This window comes from Siphateles boraxobius, unplaced genomic scaffold (genome assembly GCF_051911475.1).
Source record: "Siphateles boraxobius isolate OS27281-9 unplaced genomic scaffold, OSU_SipBor_1 42, whole genome shotgun sequence".
Classification (NCBI taxonomy): Eukaryota; Metazoa; Chordata; class Actinopteri; order Cypriniformes; family Leuciscidae; genus Siphateles; species Siphateles boraxobius.
In genome coordinates, this window is record NW_027509053.1 from 1704316 (window position 1) to 1725642 (window position 21327).

The following is a 21327-nucleotide window of genomic DNA, read 5'->3' on the forward strand; positions in this document are numbered from 1 at the left end:
AAAATCGCAGCATTTTGCTTCATATAATCGCATTGGCTTGACATCGCGATTGCGATACGATTAATCGTGCAGCACTAATTAGGCTAATATGCCTGACTTGAGCCTTTAAATTTTTCTTGATGCAGATTGATTTGTTCCATGAATTGTTGTGTGTTTTGCATCTTGTAGCCTATGTGCAGGTTTACATACACAATAACCTGTTAAACTGCAAGTGGATTTCATTTAGTTATTGAATACAAATCAAACCAATGGTGAGATCAATAAACCAATACAGTGCTAATATTTGAATGGGCCCTGGGCCACTTTGTACTGTAAAATTTGGGCCCCGACATCAAAAAGGTTAAGAACCCCTGCTATAGGCTATTTAACATATGAGCAAAATTGGCAAACAAAAGCTTATTTGAGATGGCAAAGATTTTACAGTAAAAATGTATAATCTATCCAAAACTAGTCAACGAAATGTTGTCTTTCATATGTCTGTAACATAGGTCTTTCGTTTTTATAAGAAATATAAATGTTAATTTGCAGTTTAATACGTTGCTTATACAAATACATTTTATTTCAACATATTTCAGTCGATTTTTACTCATCTCAGTATAGCAATATAGTTTGCTAAAAGCGGATCATTCATTCACACACAGAAATGCGATTCAAATTTAAACTGTCTTTTTGCGAGTTGTGGTAAACAGCGCATCTCTGCTGTTCATTCATTCACACACAGAAACGCGATTCACTTGAGAATGAAAAAAACTTACTACATGATTTCCATTACACGAGAGTAGATGTTAAAACTTCATGCTGATTTGTACTCGGCTTTCGCCAAGATAATCACCAACTAAGACGTAGCTTTACAGTAACCTATGCTTCTCCATCCATTTACGCTTCTTTCCATCTGGTGACGTGAATCTTCTGTCTGGTGTTAATATTGCGCGTCAGCACACACAACGGCTGCAACCACAGTGCGGTCCCCCCATAACAACCCCCTGGATTGAGCGGAGTAGGGAACATCTCTAGGGTCTTCAAGTGGGCACCTTCCGTCCTCAGTGTTTCGTCGACTAGCCCACGACACCTCAAGAGGGCTCAACTAAGGCTGTCGAGCCCCACTGGTGGGTTAATATGCAGTTTCAGTGGCAACGGTTCCGTATGGCATACCACCTACCACAAAACACAATATCTGCCCAACCACCCGTCATTCACGCAATATACACAGGAACGTAATGACTGTAAATACTATACGACCTATACAAATAACCAACAGTTGCTGCTGAGACCTAACCACAATCTCACAATCTCTCCGCAACCCAACCATACGCGCCAACCCGTTTGACTAAGGCTGTCGAGCCCCACTGGTGCGTTAATATGCAGTTTCAGTGGCAACGGTTCCGTATGGCATACCACCTACCACAAAACACAATATCTGCCCAACCACCCGTCATTCACGCAATATACACAGGAACGTAATGACTGTAAATACTATACGACCTATACAAATAACCAACAGTTGCTGCTGAGACCTAACCACAATCTCTCCGCAACCCAACCATACGCGCCAACCCGTTTGACTAAGGCTGTCGAGCCCCACTGGTGCGTTAATATGCAGTTTCAGTGGCAACGGTTCCGTATGGCATACCACCTACCGCAAAACACAATATCTGCCCAACCACCCGTCATTCACGCAATATACACAGGAACGTAATGACTGTAAATACTATACAACCTATACAAATAAACCAACAGACCTTTCAAGTTTTCAAGAATTCTACGAAACCGTAGCATGGCGGCCTGTACACAGCCAGCTAGAATCTTTCTGTCTCAACCACAGCCAGTTGCTGCTCCTTTCTGCTGCTTCAGATAAGTTCTTTACTGTACGACGCAACTCTTGGCCACTGAATCAGACGTCTCTGAGGAACCGGGTTGTAGAGTGTGCCACAAAACCTCGACAACCCACTTCCACTGGATAAACCTGGACTCTCCATCCTCGCTGTTCTGCTTCAGTGGCCAGATGAGCATACCGCAGTTTCTTCCTCTCATATGCCTCATCTACCGCATCCTCCCATGGCACTGTTAACTCTATCAGTTGAACAATGCGTGCTGATCCAGACCACAAAACAATATCTGGTCGTAGGTTAGTGGTGGCAATCTCAGGTGGAAAAATAAGCCGTTGATCAAGTATTCCTCAGTATTATCCTACAGTATTATCATACATATTTTAAAGTTAAGGATTCATTAGTTTTTATATAGCTTACATTGGAACAAACACTATAATAACAACTTAGTTGATGAGTTTATTTTTGACAGAACATAGCCTACTATATATTTAAAATATGAGCCGAAACTGGATGACAAAAGCTTATTTGATATTTTAGAATAAAAACTTTATAATCTATCCAAAACTACGAAATGTTATCTATGGAATCAAATTACCGCCAAATGTATGCGGCCACGGATCAAAATATAATAAGCGTGAATCAAAAAATAACAAGCATGGAAAAAAAATGTAAACACATTAAAAAATATTTTTTACAAAACTTAAACTTGTGTTCATGCTTTCTTTAAAATGATGTTTTCCTTGGTTTTATAACTCTGTACTTTGCGTTCTCTTTCATTTTCTGCTCATAATTTATTTTTTTGTACGCTTGTGCTGTTTTCCTCTTCGCTCATCTTTCCATCTTCTGTGCTTGCTCTTCCAAATGTTGCAGTTCGAGTTTCATGTAAATTAGGGCGGGCTTAAGCGTCACCATTGGTCCACTAGTTCTAGATTGACAGCTCCTCCTCTAGCCAATCAAACGAAGAGGGGAGTTGACATCACTCCAATGCGACTCGCGCTACTGTACTGATGTTCTCTCGTAGCTACAGGTGAAGATAACATCAGCTCAGCTGGCAAAAATCTTTCCGTGGCAGGACACCGTTAAACTGTATGTGTGCCTGCAACTCGACCTGTTACGTCTACCTGGCGATCCATTATCGTTAAATTCGTCACTCTAACGACGACGACCTGTTGTGTCGTTAGTTGACAGTTGTGCCTGTCTGACGATCCATCATATTAACCTTTAAAGATGAACTGAACTGAAAAGAATCAACGTTGATAACATGTTGTTTATGACAATTAAAAGTAATTTACATTAAAAATTGTAACTAAAAATATCAATATAGCTTTTTTTAAGCAGCACAAAAATTGCGTTTGTTACGCTGGCAATTTCGATGACGTCACTGGCATGGTAGGACCCGCGAAGGTATATATGCAACAGCTGCAAGTCCTATATACACACACGAAAATGAGTCATTTTAATGGCATGAGTTACGCATTTGAGCATGTGAGGGACATGCCAGTTGTATCTGACTACCACCACATGGAGGACGACCAGTTTCAGGCTCCACATACAGTACAGGATCGTTTGGGGGGAAGTGACTGGTGTGGGCGCGGGCGCTGCCGGAGTATGGACACTGCACCGGAGTCGATCTGTTGAAAAGAGGTCAACCTGGAACATTTATTGATCTGCGAAAATGCATCACCATGCACCGTTCATTTCGGATGCTGTGCGGTGAGAGAGACATGTTGGAGGAGGCTAAGCTATCTCTAAGGGATGTCCGAGCTGAGACGCTGGAGCGTCCCATAAGTAGCTCGTATGTAACAGTGTATTTTACGAATTGGCGACTGGGCTAGGCTAGGCTAACTTATATTCTTTTCTCAGACTGTTAAGGTTAACAGTGTACCGGCAGTTCACTCTTTGGGCGAGGGGGCATTTGGGAAGGATGAATAAGATTCCGTTCCCATCCTGTGCAGTGAACTAACGTTAACGTTACATCTTTTCCCCTCAGCTGAACATCAAGGATCCTAGTATGCGTTGGACTTGTAGCTAAATAAAACATTTGATGTCAGACGCTTCATGTACTCATTGATGTTTTCAACACATCTGTCTCTCGTACCTAGGATTAAACACTAGAAATAACGACTAGAATAATTTAGTTGCCAAGGCATGGGGTAGAGAGAAGCTAGCTCTGATAGTGTTGGTTAGCATCGGAGTAGCCTACCATTCCAGTGACGTAGTTGAATGTTGAAATCCAACATGGCGCTTGTGTAACAACAACAACATTTTCAAAGTACCATTTTATCCCTTTCAACAAATTCTGCCATTTAAATAATTGTACCAATGAGAATAAATAAAATACATCTGTTATATCACATATTTTCAAATTTCAGTTCAGTTCATCTTTAAAGCCCTGGCCTTACTTCTGGACCTTGCACTGTGAGCGTCGATCACCTGCGAGCCACACAACAGTGTTTCATTAAAGAATCCCTGATTTGAACGAGAAGTTTGAATGAATGACTCACTTATAAAGACAGTAACTTGCCACCACCTACTGGCCGTTTTACTTTCATATTTAATCTATGACATGGAAGGGCAATGTCGGTCCTCCTGGATGCAGAGTTTAGCTCCTCCAACCCTAATCAAACACACCTGAACCAGCTAATCATCATCTTTAGGATTATTAATACTGCTAGCTAGGTTTTTATCGGAGTTGATGCTAAACTCTGCAGGACAGCGGCACTTCAGAAACGTTACCTATCCCTGATCTTTTCAATAATTTTCATGTTAATGTATTAAAAATTGAAGCTATATTTAAAACATTAATCCTAAAGTAATATGCAATTATGTAGCTATGCAAATGAACACAATAACTATAATAAATCACTGCATATCAAATCCACCTGGTTTCTGTAATCTCCTCTGTACACTATCATTTTCATTAATCTTTAGTCAAATGGTACATCTATCTAGTCTAGAATTAATTTACCATGCTACCTAGGCTATATGATCGCTAAACAACAACAATCAAGAAAATATTTCAGGATGCCGTATTTAACTGTAACGGATCACCAGGTAGGCTGTGCGCTTTTTTTCCTTTTACAAAGGCTACAGGTTTATTTTAAATTTTAGTTGTTGTTCTTTGTTTTACATACTCTGAACTGTACCACAAATGCCTTTGTATTCGTCTTGTACTTTTTGCACTGTATGCCTTGTCTGTAATGGAACTAAATAATATAAAAGCTGTGTGTAGCGTTGAAAGGTCAAAGTCCTAAATTCTTCAGACGGGTAAAATGGTCGTTTTTAACTTAATTTTAGCAAAGAAATGTAGTGTTTCAAAACTGCATGATGTTTTAGAGCTGCTTTAGGATAATCATGAGCCATTGTCTAACACCAATTACCAGTGTGCGCATTAAAATGTAGGCTACCTCAAAAAAGAGGAATTTAATTATTTGTATATGTCCAGAGTTCAGATAGCTTTACTGCTTAAAAGTCCTTGTAAAGTTTAAAATAAACTTTTTGTGAAAAATATTTTTTAATGTGTTTAAAGTTTTTATTCATGCTTGTTATTTTTTGAATCACGCTTATTATATTTTGATCCGTGGCCGCAATAAATTTGGCGGGAATTTGATCCCATAGTTATCTTTCATATTTCATCTGTAACATAGTAGGCTACACATAAACAACAGCGCCCATCTGTGCCGTTAATTCATTCACACACAGAAACGTGATTCAAATTTAAAGTCTTTTTGCATTTACAGACATTAGAACAAAGCACAAGAATAAAATACTTAGGGTAGCTACTCACAATTCTCGGCTAGATCGGTCGCCCCTCAAAATGAAAATAAACCAGTACATGTTCTGAGGTAAATCTCCCAGGATTACTCCTCACAGTCACAGCCTCACAAGCCGAAAAGGTACATTAATCTGATGATTAAATTTGTTGTGTTATCGCGTTTATGAGGGACGTTGACACGTTTGCATGTGTCGCTTCAGATCATTTGCGTTTGAATACCGCGCGCTCTGTGGGCGTGTCACATGACAGAGTATTTTAAGTCTATTTTCCTGCTACTGTATGTGAAAAAAATCGAGCAAAACGCGCCGGCGCGTTTGTCGACCCCAGAGGGTTAAAGAAATCTTAAACATCATAGCCACACAAATGGGGTTCAGGCAATGCGTATTGGTTATATTCACTGCATGCATAACGTTAGCCTATTCATAACAAAACGAAATATAAAACAACCATGCCTCTTTTCATTTAAATTTTAAAAATATTACAATTATTAATATGGTCCAGGCAATATGTGCATTTGTACTAAACAACAAATGTTGCAGTAAACAACATTACAGTGCTCATCTTCACTGTAATAAAATTAAAAATGACAAAACTCAACTCTGTCTCTTTTTGTTAAACTTCAGTTTTATCAATAATAGCCATTATAGAAGTATAAGTAAAAGGTACAAGAAGCTATACAATAAGAAATAAAGCAAACAATTCAGTCAAAAGTCAGCGCTCTAGTCTAACGTTACAACAGTACAGTTAAATAGCCTAAATATATAAAGTTTTGAAACTTCACTTAGCCCTCAACCATTGGCCAGGGAACAAATTATAGATTCACGAGACCAAAGATCGCCCGTTAGGTCTACACAAGACGAATTATATCTCATATTTAACCACTACAGAGACGTCAGCGGCAAACATCAGAACGACTAGCCGAGTAAAGGCTGTTCCAGGCGGGGTACATGAGCGCCGAACGCCCTGTGATCGCCTGGAATGGATCTCACAACCTAGATCAAATTTTCATAAATCTTTATAAATAAACCACAGATTTGAGCTTTAAACAACTACATTCTCACCTGAAAAACTCTTAAAACGACATTTTGAGACACAATGACAGTAATATATTTCAACTGTATATTAAAAAATGGTGCTTCTTATGTTGTCATTCCCCTTCTAGCACGTGCAAGTGACTATTCTCTGTCAACCAATCAACATTCTGCAGTGAGTCTAGCTCCACCCTTTAGGTACCGTACCACTGTGCTAAGTACCCCAACGGAAGGGTACTGAAAAAGTGGTATGGCTTTTGACAGTGGAAACGGAAATAATTGCGTACCATACTGTACTGTACCGTACCGCACCGCTCGGAAACGAGCCATAAGTAACCGGCATGTACTCGGACCGAATCAAAACGCAGATTTCGGTGACACTTATGCCTCAGCTGTCGGTTGAAATACTTCCCTCTGGTTCTCCGAAACGGACGTAAGAAGCATCATCACCGCACGTGATCGCTAGTTAACCCTTTAACACGTACGATCGTTCACGCCGGTGTGATTAGACACATAAGTAGACTACCTACTAGCAAACAATACATTTATTGTTTGTAAAATACACAACGATGTCCATGGAAGCAGCAATAACAATCCTTTCAATTATAAATTGAAGACGTGTTTATATGCATATTGTGTAGGTAACTATAAAATTTTCTCTATTCTTCTCACACTTCATTGGCCACTTTCATGTATTTTGGGAGAAGTGGATGAATTGACGCGCTATAGGCCTAAATCTGACAGATGCAATTCTCTGAACTGCGGTGCGTACTAACATGGCGAACATTATGCGTTAGATCAACTAACATGAATCATGACCATTATAAAGGTTTCTTAAAAGACAAAACACATTCACTTACACGTATTTAAGAATAAAAAATATCAGCCAAGGACTGACTCGCCCGTCACGCAACCAATCACAATCACGTTTTGTTCCACACCATGTTTAGTGTGAAAATGTAAAGTTGATGTCCCTACAATAACAGACCTACATACATCTAATAAATTAGTCAGGAGTCAGGAGAGGTGTCATATTTGGCCAGAGAAGACAAGAAATGTGTTAATATTTCTGCAAAAGAGAAGCTAGTTTGTAGCACACCAAGAATACACACTACTTTGCTGTTGCTGACATATTTTTATTGAATTTTACAACACATTTAACATAAGAACATAACATACACTTAATACAAACATAACTTACTCAAATCCCTCCCCCTCCACAATAACTCTGGCAGTCATAAAAAGTAAAAATAAAAATAAATAGATAAATAAAAGAAAATAATAATAATAAAATTCCTTAAACATACAGTGCTATATATCCCACACACTCCCATTCAGCATTATATACTACAACTTCACACATCTATAGCATTTTCAATATCTCCTTCTTTAACAAATCTCAAGAACATCTCCCAAATTTCATAAAATTCAGAAGACTTCCCCTTGATCACATATGTAAGCTTCTCAAGGGCCAAACTGGATATCAAGTTTTTCAGCCAAAGTCCAAGGGAAGGACAACTTGTATTCTTCCAGCAAAGGGCAATTGAACGCCTGGCTTGAAGTAGGCACAAATCCACCAGTTTTTTCTCTTTGACTGGCAGAGAGCAATTGTCCCCATTGGAATCCACTGCTGCTTCACCATAGACACCCAATACACATATTACCGGACTCAAAGAGATAGGAGTAGTAGTAAATTGAGATACATACTGAGTCACTTTGCTCCAAAACTTTTGTACCTCACCACATTCCCACACACAATGAAAAAATGTGCCTTGGAAATTATTGCATTTAAAACATAAGTCAGGAATACTAGGGTTACATTTATTTAATCTCACAGGTGTGATATAAGTTCTCATTATCCAATTATATTGTAACAGTCTCAAACGAGTATTTATAGTTTGAGTTTGTGCTTTTAAACATATTGTACCCCACTCATCTGATGAAATGTCTTTATTTAAATCCTGCATCCATGCTCGTCTTTTATTTTCAGAATTTTCTTTATGATTCTGTATCAGTATATTATATAATTGGGTAATTCGCCCTTTACTGAAACAGTCTTGTGTGGAAAAGGTTTCCAGTGTGGATAATGAAGGGAGTTGCACAGAATTCTTTAGTTTTGAAAAAATAAAACTTCTGAGCTGCAGGTATTTAAAAAAATGTTTCCGGGGTATATGAAACTTTGATACCAGATTGTCAAATGACATTAAAATATTGTCTTCATATAAATCCATCAATCTAACTATTCCCTTATTCAACCATAGTTTAAACCCCATATCATTTTTAGCTGGAGTGAAATATTCATTCCCCCAAATCGGGGAGAAGCAAGACAACAATGGGGCCTCTCCAAGAAATTTATGAACTTCGTACCAGACCATAATGGTATTCTTCACAAATGGATTGTCTGTTTTTCTTTTTAGTTCTTTAAGGGGTGCTGAATGTAAAAAGCTGTCAAGTGTCAAGCCTTTTGCAGCCAACATTTCAACCTGTAACCAAGGCAAATTCGTATCTCTAGAGAACCAGAACATTAGAGCCCTCATTTGAGCAGCCCAATAATACCACAATAAATTTGGTAATTGTAGCCCCCCCCTGTCATAGGGCAGGTATAGAAGGGACAATCGAAGTCTAGGCTTCCTGTTGCTCCAGACAAAATTGGAAAGAAGCTTACTCACTTTTTGGAAAAAAGTAGGAGGAGGGGCAAGTGGTACCGATTGAAAGACATATAAAAATCTCGGCAATACGTTCATCTTAATCACATTTATTCTTCCCATTAAAGACAGGGGCAGGGTCATCCACCTAGTCGTCTCCTCAGACACCTTCGCCATTAAAGGTTCATAGTTGGCTGAACTAAGTGAGCCTATTTTGGGGGTTATTTTAATTCCTAGGTAATCAAAACCATTAACCGCGTTAACAAAAGGATGTACTATTTTTGGATTAATTCTCTCTTGCTCATTTAGAAACATGATTGATGACTTGTCTTTATTTACTTTAAACCCAGAAAAAACACCGAACATGCCCATGAGCTTTAAAAGGGAAGGTATCGATTTTCCAAGCTCTGATAGAAACACTATAGTATCATCAGCATATAAGGCAATACGGTGTTCTAAAACTGCTGAATGAATACCGCGTATTATAGGGTGTGATCTAATTGCTATTGCAAGCGGTTCCATGGATAATACAAAGAGTAGAGGCGAAAGGGGCGAGCCTTGTCTGGAACCACGACTTAATTTAAATGGTTGTGAGATAAGATTGTTAGTGAGTACCTCCGCCGTAGAATCAACTAATAAAATTTCCATCCATCTGCGGAAATTATCACCAAAACCAAACCGTGCAAGAACCTCCAACAGATATGGCCATTCAAGTCTGTCGAATGCCTTTTCGGCATCGAGCGACAGGATGGCCATATCAGGGGCACCGTTCCCGGCATGTACCAAATTGAGTACCCTCCTAACATTGTGGAAACCTTGACGATTCTTAACAAAGCCATTCTGGTCTGAGTGCACCAGCAGAGGCAGGACCTTCTCAAGTCTCATCCCCAAGGCTTTAACAATAATTTTTGCATCTGTATTCAAAAGTGAGATTGGTCTATATGACCCACATTCTACAGATGGCTTTCCTGGCTTCAAAATAAGAGTGATCAGGGCACTTCTCAACGAGGGAGGAAGAGATCCTCGCTGAAAAGCTTCTACATACATATCCAGTAACGGGCCTATTAATTTATCTTTGAATTCCTTATAAATGTCGATTGGGAGTCCGTCCGGACCCGCCGCCTTACTGCCCCTCATTTTAAGAATAGCATTAGAAACCTCTTCTAATTCCAATTCCCTATCTAGCTCAAGTTTTGTCTCTTTGGAAATAGAGGGAATATCCAACCCATCCAAAAATTTGTTTTGAGTAAAGGCACTTATTGGAAATTCGGTTTGATACAGAGATTTGTAAAACGATACAAATGTACAGTTAATCTCAGCCGGATCCGTTGTAATTTCTCCTTTCCCATTAATAATTTCATTAATAGCTTTTTCTGATGTTAATTTCTTAAGTTGCCAGGCCAGCAGTTTACTGGATTTCTCACCCTGATCATAAAAAGTTTGTTTCAATCTTAATATACTATTTTCAGCTTTTAGTGTTGAAAGTTCCTCGTATTCCGCTTTTAATGCTAATAATTTTTGCTTAATTCGCACAGATTTATCTAGGTTTATTATTTTCTCTAAATCTCTGATTTCAGTGTCTAACTCAAGCAGTTTTTGTCTATCTTTATTAAATTTGGATCTAGTATAGCTAATCATTTGGCCTCTAATAAATGCCTTAAAGGCTTCCCATCTAATGGCCGCCGAGGTTTGATCCGTATTTATTGTAAAATACAGGTCTATCTGTTCACCAACAAATTTAACGAATTCAGAGTTTTGCAACCATCTAGTCTGCAAGCGCCATCTAGGGGAACTTTTTGTTGTTTGAGTGTCTAAATAAAATAATGAGGTGGGGGAATGATCCGACAAAACCGCACTATCGTATATACAACTTTCTATATTAGGCAATAAAGAAACTGAAATTAAGAAATAATCTATACGAGAGGAGGTTTTAGATAAAGAAGAGAAACATGAGTATTCCCTTTTTAAAGGATTTAGTGTTCTCCAAGGGTCACATAGATTTAAATCTTTCATAGCTTGTCTTATTTTCTTTCTACCCTGAGAGTGAGAGCTATCCAGTCCTGAAGAGCGATCAAGCACCGGATCAAGTGTGCAATTAAAATCACCTGCTACTATCACTGTTCCAGGTAGTGAGGCAATCAATAAGAAAAGATGTTCAAAAAATGCAGGATTAACCTCATTGGGGGCATAAATATTAACCAAATTAATATTTTTACTCATATAAGTTCCCTGCACTATCAGATATCTACCAGCCTTGTCTGTAATGTTCTTATTTACTTGGAAGGGTACGGCTTTATGGATCAACACCATAACTCCCCTCGAATGGGAAGAAAAACATGAAGCCAAGACCTGACCTGGCCATCTTCTTTGTACCTTTTGGAGCTCCTCTTTAAGTAAATGAGTTTCCTGAAGGAATACTATAGAGGATTCAAGTTGCTTAATCCTCGTCATCACTTGCTTAAGTTTAACTATTTTAATCATCCCCCTTACATTCCAAGAGGTAAATTTAAGCTTCTTGATCTGTGAGATTTTGTTTCAATTTAAGACAGATTGTAAAGTATAGCAATAGCCATATACAGTTCAAGTAATCATTCGATGTGGAAGTTAACCAAGAAATCCTCAAAAATAAGGAGTTAGTATAAAAAATATAAAAACAAATAAATAACTCAAAAACCTGCCATGGACACCCCCCTTTAGCTGTTATCCCGAACTCAACAGCCTGGCCCCTCCCCCTTATATCACCTTGGGATATAGTTATGTCCCCACACCGATCCAATATTAACAAGGGAACAGTTAAACCAAACCACGTGTTTAAATAGATCAGGAAAAAACAACCCATAAAACAAACAGAAAATGTGCGAGTCCCCTGGCTTTTGAATTACAATGAAAAATTAATAAATGAATTAAAAAAATAAATAAAAAAGTAAAATAAAATAAAAAATAAAATAAAGAAATAAGAAAAGATAATTACTCTACATATGATGAGCCTCTCCCCAAATACGCACAAGTGTCTTATCGCCTCACAGGTTACTGGTCTCAAATAAAATGGCGGAGAAACTAACTTATTTAAATAATAATAACATAAACACATATAAAATAAAATAATTTAAGAAAATAATAATCGAGCCTGTGTCTAGAAATACACTAGCAAAAGTACATGAGACTATTAGGCTATAGGTAAGAACCTAACGTTACCCAGCTAAGAATAGAAAAACTGCACAAAAATTCTCTCACTTCTCCGAGTCACTTCTCGCTAGGACTGAAATTAAGAAAATATGACAAGCGTCCTTTTAGGTTCTTTCAGCTTCACCTGCACTTTGCATTCCCTGCAAAAACTTTTCCGCATCAACCGGGTCCTCAAACTCACGGGTCTGTCCGTCAATCGTCAGGCGCAACTTGGCTGGGTAAACTATTCCATAATTGACGTTCATGGATCTCAACCGTTGTTTAACCCCGTCAAAACGCCTCCTCTGACGGTGAAGCTCCGCGGATAAATCGGGGAAAAATCTGACCTCATGTTCTCCATGCATGATCTTGCCTTTAATCCTGGCAGCTCTCATCACTCTGACTTTATCTTGGAAGTTCAAAAACTTAATGATCAGCACTCTTGGAGGAGATGATCGATTGGATTGTGAACGACCAGGTAGTCTGTGCGCTCTCTTGATGATGGGCGGCGCGGCGAAGGTTGCCGGGCCCAACACTTCAGGTAACCACTTTTCTAAGAAGGCGACCGCGTCGGGATTTTCCACCTTTTCAGGAAGATTAACCACTCTTAGGTTCGATCTTCGAGAGCGGTTTTCAAGGTCGTCTAACTTATTTGAAAGGAAGGCTAGGCGTTTAACTACCTCTTCCATCTTGCCCTTCTCCGTAGTAACTGTGTCTTCTACGTTGCTAATTCGTTCTTCGGCCATATCCATGCGTCCCGAGAAGTCTCTCACGTCCTTTTTTACTTCATGAATCGCGTTAAGAACGCCATCTATCTTTGTCGCAAAGTCACTTCTCATCATGTCCAACTTTTGGATCACATCCAAATTCTGACCAGTGTTGGTACAACTTTCTTCAGGTTGGGAAGCGCTGCATGCGTTGCCTGATGAACTAGCCATACTGCTAGCATCCCACTCATCATCCTGGTCCTTGAGTGGCGAGGAGTCTGTTTTCTGCTTCATTTTGGATTTTTTCGACGGCATTTCGATTCTTATTTCACCTCGATCAGTTAATGAAAGAAAATTTACACTTGTATAAACAAAAAGACGGAGAATATACAGGATTTCCAACAAATAACGCCAGGAGCTCACAAAAAGACGTGCACTCAGCTCGGAGTCATAACCACGCCCCCACTACTTTGCTGTTAATTAGAAATGTAACTGCTATTTAGTGTTAAATTATTGTAGTTGGGTTAGGTGGCTTGGGTTTTATTGTGAATTTATTATGAAAATTTGTTGTGTTTTGTATTTAGTACACTTTACATATTTCAGTATACTTTAAAAAATCTATATATTGTTAATTTTTAAGATTATTTTATTTATTTATTTTTCAATAAAAAAGCCGTTCTTTAATGTCATTCACCATCGTTTTGAGTCTCTTTTTTTAAAGTATCGGTTCAGGCACCGTTTAGGCAGCGGTACCGTTTTAAAAGTATTGATTTGGCACCGAAAAAAAAAAAAAAACGATAGCCAACTCTAGTGAAAACTATGAATAGTTGTGCGTTCACTGTGTTTTTATCCTTGTTCGACTCCTTTGTGAGTCGAGTCTCCTGTGCGATCTGTGTTTGTTTGATGCTCAGAGCTTCAGTCATTTATGAGGTTGTACTTTGTGTTAAGACGCTGCTTGAGAATGTTGGCAGAAAGACAGTTTATTTGGGTTTGAAACAGAGGCATGATGTCTTGGTTGATTAATTGATTGATTGGTTGGTTGGTTGATCGATTTGATTGGTAACTTGGTTGGGTTTTTTTTTTTTTGATTGATTTATGATTGATTTGATTGGTTGGTTGTTTGTTTTATTGGTTGGTTTTTCTTGGATGATTGGTGGTTTGTTTGTTTGTTTTTTCTACTTGGTTGGTTGTTTTTTTCTTGGGTTGATTAGTTAATTGATTTGATTGGTTGGGTAGTTGGTTGTTTTTTTATTGGTTGGTTAATTGATTCGATTGGTTGGTTGTTTTTTTCTTGGGTTGATTAGTTAATTGATTTGATTGGTTGGGTAGTTGGTTGTTTTATTATTGGTTGGTTAATTGATTCGATTGGTTGGTTGTTTTGTTATTTTCTTGGTTTATTGGTTGGTTGGTAGATTTTGATTAGTTGGTTGGGTTTTTTTCTTGGTTGATTGTTTGTTTGGTTGATTGATTCGTTAGTTTTTTTCTTGGGTTTGTTGGTTGGTTGATTGATTTGATTGGTTGGTTGTTGTTTTTTCTTGGTCTATTGGTTGGTTTATTGATTCGATTGGTTGTTGGTTTTTTCTTGGGTTGGTTGATTAATTTGATTGGTTGGTTGGGTTTTTTTCTTGGTTTATTGGTTGATTGATTGGTTGTTTTGTTCTTGAAAAGAGTGGTTGTTTGGTTGTTGTTGTTTTTCTTGGGTTGGTTGGTTGGTTTTTTTTTCTCGGTTTATTGATCGGTTGATTGATTCGATTGGTTTTTTGGTTGATTGGTTGTATTGTTCTTGGATGATTGGTTGTTTTTCTTGGATGATTGGTTAGTTTTCTACTTGGTTTGGTTGATTGATGGATTGTTTTTATTGGTTGGTTTAGTTGATTGGTTGATTAGTTGGTTGGTTATTTTCTTGGTTTGGTTTATTAGTTGGTTGGTTGTTTTCTTGGTTGGTGGGTGGTTGGTTGATTGGTTGTTGTCTTTATTGGTTTGTTAGTTGATTGGTCGTTTTTTTACTTGGTTGGTGGTTTTCTTGGTTGGTTGGTTGTTTGTTTGGTTATTTTCTTGGTTTTTGGTTGGTTGTTTCCTTGGTAGTTTGATTGATTGGTTGGTTTTGTTGGTCGTTAGGTTGGTTGTTTGGTTGATATTTTAAATTGGTTGTTTGGTTGATTGGTCTGATTGGTTGGTGTAGTTGATTGGTTGGCTGTTGTTTTTTTAGTTTATTGGTTGGTTGGTAGTTTGGCTGCTTGGTTCCAGACAGTCATCACTGTACTACAGGACATTGTGACAAACGTTACAATAAACACATAATACGCTATATATATACAGATGGTTTACATGAAAATATATGAATATCTTAATTAGAGCGATGTCTTGTGCTTTCAGGTGGACCATGTGGTGAACGGACACGCCGCTTCCAGGCAGCTGAAAGAGCAGGCGGAGAAGAGGTGAGCATCAGTCGCTCTGATGCGTTTCTGTTCTCACTCAGTCTGATCGCTGAGCTTTTCTCTGCAGTGGGAAACACGTTTACTCCTGCCTGAACCTCCATCTGGAGCACATGTCTGGAGACGCAGCACAGCTGGAGCAGCTGACGGCCGGCCTGCACATCTGGCCTGATTTCCACGGCAACCGCTCTCCTCTGGCCGACCAGACGTCACGGGGATCGGTGAGGAACGCTGTGCTTGTTACTGTGCTGATGAAAAAATATAATAGTTTTCACACCAGGCAGTTGTTCGGATGTTGTGGGTGGTTGCTAGGGTTGTTAGTGTAGTTGGTAGGCAGTTGCTATGGTGCTGCTAGAATGAGAATATTGAGAATGAACTCCAAATTAACATTTATAGTAATGACAATCTTTTTTTTTAATTATATTTTTGGGCTTTTTTCCTTTATTTCAGAGGACATAAATGTGGATTTAACAGGGACATTTGCTTAATGTCATGAAAATAATGTTAATAGCCCTAGAAAGTACTTTTTCCTTTACGTTCTAGAAAGAAAGATTTTCTTTACGTTTAATATAATTTCTTATTTTTAACCATTAAGAAAAAAGACACATCAGATAGTTTTAGCTTTTATAACTAATGTTTGCAGTGGTGGAGAGTTGATTGATGATGTCACTGCTGGTGTGTGCAGGTTGTGGGACTCACTTTATCACAGACACTGGATGATTTAGCTCTGCTGTATCTAGCAACTCTTCAGGCCATCGCTGTAAGACACACACCACACACACACACACTCTCTCTCACATACACACACACAAACACACTCTCACTCACACACTAACTAAGTGTTCAGTATTACAGTGTTAATGTGATTGTGTGTCTCTGTTGTATGAAGCTTGGCACCAGACACATCCTAGATACCATGAAAGAGGCAGGATATGACATCACAACCCTCTTCCTGTGCGGGGGGCTGAGCAAGAACGCGCTGTTCGTACAGACACACGCCAACACCACGGGTCAATGCTCACTCACACACACGCTCATATATCTGACATGACATGACCAACACCACGGGTCAATGCTCACTCACACACACACTCACTCATTTATCTGACATGGTAGAGACCTGCGCGGGACGGATTTTATCCCGTTCCTGCAAAAATATATGTTGTTTTCTCCCGCTGCCGCCCGCAACAATCAAGTTTCGTCCCGCTGCCGCCCGCAAAATCCCGCGGGTAAACGTATAAGTACTTTTTTTTTTAAATACATTGCATATTCTGCCTGCTACTCTGTGATTTTTTTCACTTGCTCCCCTGTTGAATATAAAAAATAAAATAAAAAATAAACGGAAAATAAACAAATGTTTCGTTTTATTTGCGTTTAATTCAATGGATGAACAAGAACAAGGAACTTAGAACAAATAAATACAGTAAAAAAGTAAGAAATGTACATAAATAAAAATATACCATAATGATTATAGTATAGCCTAATAAATTATATAATAATAATAAACCTGGATTTCTTTCATGTTCAAAAGTAGCCTATATATAGGGCCTAATACTGCTTAAGAATGCCACCCTTGCTTTTAGCAATTCCTTCAAACATTAAACAAAAACTATCCTTATTCCTCAATAACAAAATATACCAATTTTAAATATTTAGCTAAAAAAAAAAAAAAAACTGAATTAACTAAAACAATTTAAAAAAAAAATGTATGACTACTTAATGTGCCCATGCAGGAATAGCATGTCGTTCACTGATGAGGGCTTCAGATTAATCCGTCTCTGCTCCAGTATGCGACCGCAAATACTGAAAGCCCTCTCCGATGGTGCGCTGGAAGCTGGAATGCAAAGTACATGGCGTGTGTCATGCGGTGCAGACATTTTGCCTCTGTGTGGTAGGCTTGGCTGTTCTGCGCCTATGAACCACGCGAGAGTTAGTTTCCGACCATGTGCCTGTAAATCGTTTTTATTTTAGTTATCCTTGTTGGTTGTGCATTAGATAAATAACGGTTTATTTGTTTCTAGTTATTTTATTTTGTTCTATATTTCCCACAAATAATTTTATTTTCCCGCAACCCGCACACAATAATATCTTGCCGCCCGCACCCGCATTCACCCATCAAATATTGTCCCGCGCCGCACTCGGTTGCGCTGGGTCCCGGGGTAGTCTCGCAGGAGTGCAGGTCTCTACACTCAGGTATCTGACATGACATGACCAACACCACGGGTCAGTGCTCTGAGGGATGTGTGTGTGTGTTTCAGGGCTGCCGGGAGATGGTTCTCACTGCGGAACATGAAATCCACGGGGAGGAGTCGGATCCACTCCTCCCACCTTACATACACCTAAACCTAGCCAACTCCGCCCCCTGATCCCTAAACACACCCCTAATCCCTAAACCCAACCTTAATCCTACCCATCTCCACCCCTTGGATCTTGATCCGACTCCTCCCCGTGGATCTCATGTACTGCATTGAGGTGCTACTGGCTGCCGGTGGTCCTGTCGGCCGAACCAGAGGCCGTTCTGTTGGGAGCTGCTGTGATCGGAGCCTGTGCTTCATCTGACTGTGGCTCCATACAGGTACAAAACACACACACACACACACACACACACACACACACACACACACACACACACACACACACACACTCAGCCGCTGTGATCGGAGCCTGTGCTTCATCTGACTGTGGCTCCATACTGGTTCAACACACACACACACACACTATGGGTGGAACGGTACACAGAAGTCACGGTTCGATACAAGTTTGGTACAATGGAGCGAAAAGCAAAACAAAAATCCAGAAGGCAATTTTTTTTTAATTGTGCATGTCTCAGGCTGTACCACCTAGTGTATTACTACATTTCTCTCTTTCTCTGTGTGAAAGTAAAGGCATATAACCAGTTTATTTGTAGTGCATTGACAATATTTATATATAATTCATTTATTAATTAAATTAATAAAAAGAAAAAAAAGACATTGATATGTTTGGTAATTGTACCTGAATGAATTTAAAATTAATTTGATATTTCAGTTCAATATATTTGTTTTCCTTAATTTTAATTAACACTAACATTATTCTCATCTGAATTATAAAAAAATATATATTTCTGTATAAAATAATACTACCATTAATAACACATTTGATTTTCATTTTTAATCAATGTAGAATGTGTAACTAAAAACTAAACAGATTAGTGCTCTGAGGACAAGAAATGAAAACCAATGCAATATGATGAATGTCCAAAAGATGGCACTGACAGATTGTTTTTAAATGGGTTGGATAAATAGATAAGATAACAGCTGTCATGAGTCATGAATGTTTTGCTGGTCAAAACGGAAAAGATGTATAGTTCTGATTTTCCCCCTCCCGTTTATCTACAGCTCATATCTAGAATTCTAAAGTGAAATAAAGTAGCGCTGTAATAATGTTTTTATGAATTAACCGGAGAAAGTGAGAGAGAGCGAGTGACCTAATAGTGAGTAATTGAGTAACCTAATATTGAAGCTTGTTGGTTTAATTAATTGTAACTGACTGGGAAACCGAAGTTTTCCTAAACTTGCGATCTTAAAGGAGTGGGTGAAATGCTATTTCATGCATAGTGAGTTTTTTACACTGTTAAAGAGTTGGATTCCCATGCTAAACATGGACAAAGTTTCAAAAATTAAGTTGTAGGTTTGATGGAGTATTTCTGTGCCACAAATACTCCTTCCGGTTTGTCACAAGTTTAGGAAAGTTTTTTTCGAGTATGGGCGTGTGTGACGTCAGATGCGCCGGAATTTCCTTATACGGGTCCTAAAGGCACTTCTCCCGGAAGGGCGCGCGCGCACCTGTAGCCTAGAGCGAGAGAGTGAAGGCAGTATGCCCATCAAAGCGCTGTGCTCGGCTTTTGCAGATCGTCTAATGCTTAAGGATGGAGCAGTCTTGATAAAGGTTCACGGTCGTGCCTTGGAACCGCAGGCGATGAGTAAAACTGCTTCAAATGTCGTGTGTTGTGAACTATCGGCGTGTAAGCGCAGCAAGTAAACAACATGATCACGTATAGTTAATGTATCTATGGAGCATGCGATGTATTGTGTGTGTGTGTGTGTGTGTGTGTGTGTGTGTGTGTGTGTGTGTGTGTGTGTGTGTGTGTGTGTGTGTGTGTGTGTTTAAATACATTTGTTTAGCTGGCCACTGTAGGTGTCTTGTTGTTTATTGTAAAACCAAATCATGTCCTCATAAACCACGAGTAAACACACAAAAATGTTGTAAAACTCGCGCATGACACGGTGTTCTAAAAACGCCAAGTTCAAATAATTTCTACTTTTAAAAAACTCTCGAGACCTTGCGTTTTTCCCCCATTTCACTGCCCATCTCACGGGATCTGATTCGGGATCAAAAATGTATGGCTGAATCTGATTGTTAGCCATGGTTTGTTTTGGGATGTCACAGCTTCCAGACGCTCTCAACACAAATGCTTTGCGCGCTCGTGATTATTTAGCTCCGCCCACACCCGCTCAGTTTTTTCCGGAAAGACTCGGTACAGCCTATCTTTCTTTTATAAATATAATAAAACTAAAGACTTTTTGGAGATATGAAGGATGCAATATTACTCTATAGGAACTCAAGATTAACATGAGATTGACTGAAACTGAGTGTTTCACCCCCCCTTTAAAGAGGCCGGCGGGTCCTCTAAAGGCCTCATTATGCTTCTGCGTCAACTCCAGGGCGTAGCTACGCCGTCACTCCTACGGCGTCATGGCCGTTTTATGGTTCTGCGTCAAGTTGCGTTGCATCGTGGTGCATCTGACCAATCAGAGCGGAGGGGTCGGAGAGGGGTTCGTGGCAACGCAGAGGGGTCTGCGGGGGTACGCCGCCGATTTGACGCAGAAGCATAAAACAGGCCTAACTCTTGTGGGTCGCCACCACTCGCCATACTCGTCCTTAGTGCTGCTGTCTGTGACTCACTCACTGGACAGTCGTCGACCTGACAAAAAACTGCCTAAGGCGCGGGGCTACAGATTATGTGTCCCTAAAGAACCCGCGTATGTAACAGTAGTTCCGCATTACATTAATTAATTTGCATTTATTTTTATACCGTGTATTCTCCGTGTAAATTCATGCACCGAACCTCTTGTCTCTCTTCTCAGGAAGCAATGATGAAGATGAGCAGAAGCATGTCGTCAGACCAAACCCTGCTCTAGAAAGGTGCTATCCAATGATGTTTCTCGTAATAAAGCATTAATCCACATAGCAGAGATTTAATACAGTCATAGATCAGGATTCATGTCTCCTGCATGAGTAATGAATGATTATTGGTCTCTGTGTGTGAAGCTTTTACAGAAGGAAGTACGCTGTGTTTCTACGTCTTTATGATCATCAGAAGGAGTGTGTGGCGCTGATGGAGGATGATGGAGTTTGACACACAGACGGCCAGATTAAACACTAGAAGAGTCTGCTTCAAATGACCAAAAACACTAGATTTGTATTCATCTTAACATTATGTGTTCAGCCTTTTACACAAATGAGCAGGAGTGAGGAAAATATCACCAGATGAAACCACTTTATAAACAAGTGTTCGACCATAATTAGAATCAGTGTTGTAATATGCATTTCAGAGCAATAAAAGGCTTTTAAAAAATATATACTTTTGCAATATTTATTATTTTGTGTGTGTGTGTGTGTGTGTGTGTGTGTGTGTGTGTGTGTGTGTGTGTGTGTGTGTGTGTGTGTGTGTGTGTGTGTGTGAGTGAGTGAGTGAGGT

General features: G+C 39.2%; 1 protein-coding gene across 1 annotated transcript in view; it reads left to right on the forward strand.

Moving 5' to 3' along the window:
* The window catches only part of LOC143707657 (FGGY carbohydrate kinase domain-containing protein-like), a 45476-nt gene extending 28838 nt beyond the window's left edge, over positions 1-16638 (forward strand). Inside the window, exons 8-11 of the mRNA XM_077200044.1 lie at positions 15529-15590; positions 15658-15808; positions 16273-16347; positions 16477-16638. Coding sequence (XP_077056159.1) covers positions 15529-15590; positions 15658-15808; positions 16273-16347; positions 16477-16638 — 450 coding nt within the window. The remainder of the gene's footprint in view (positions 1-15528; positions 15591-15657; positions 15809-16272; positions 16348-16476) is intronic.
* The last annotated feature ends 4689 nt before the right edge of the window (positions 16639-21327 follow it).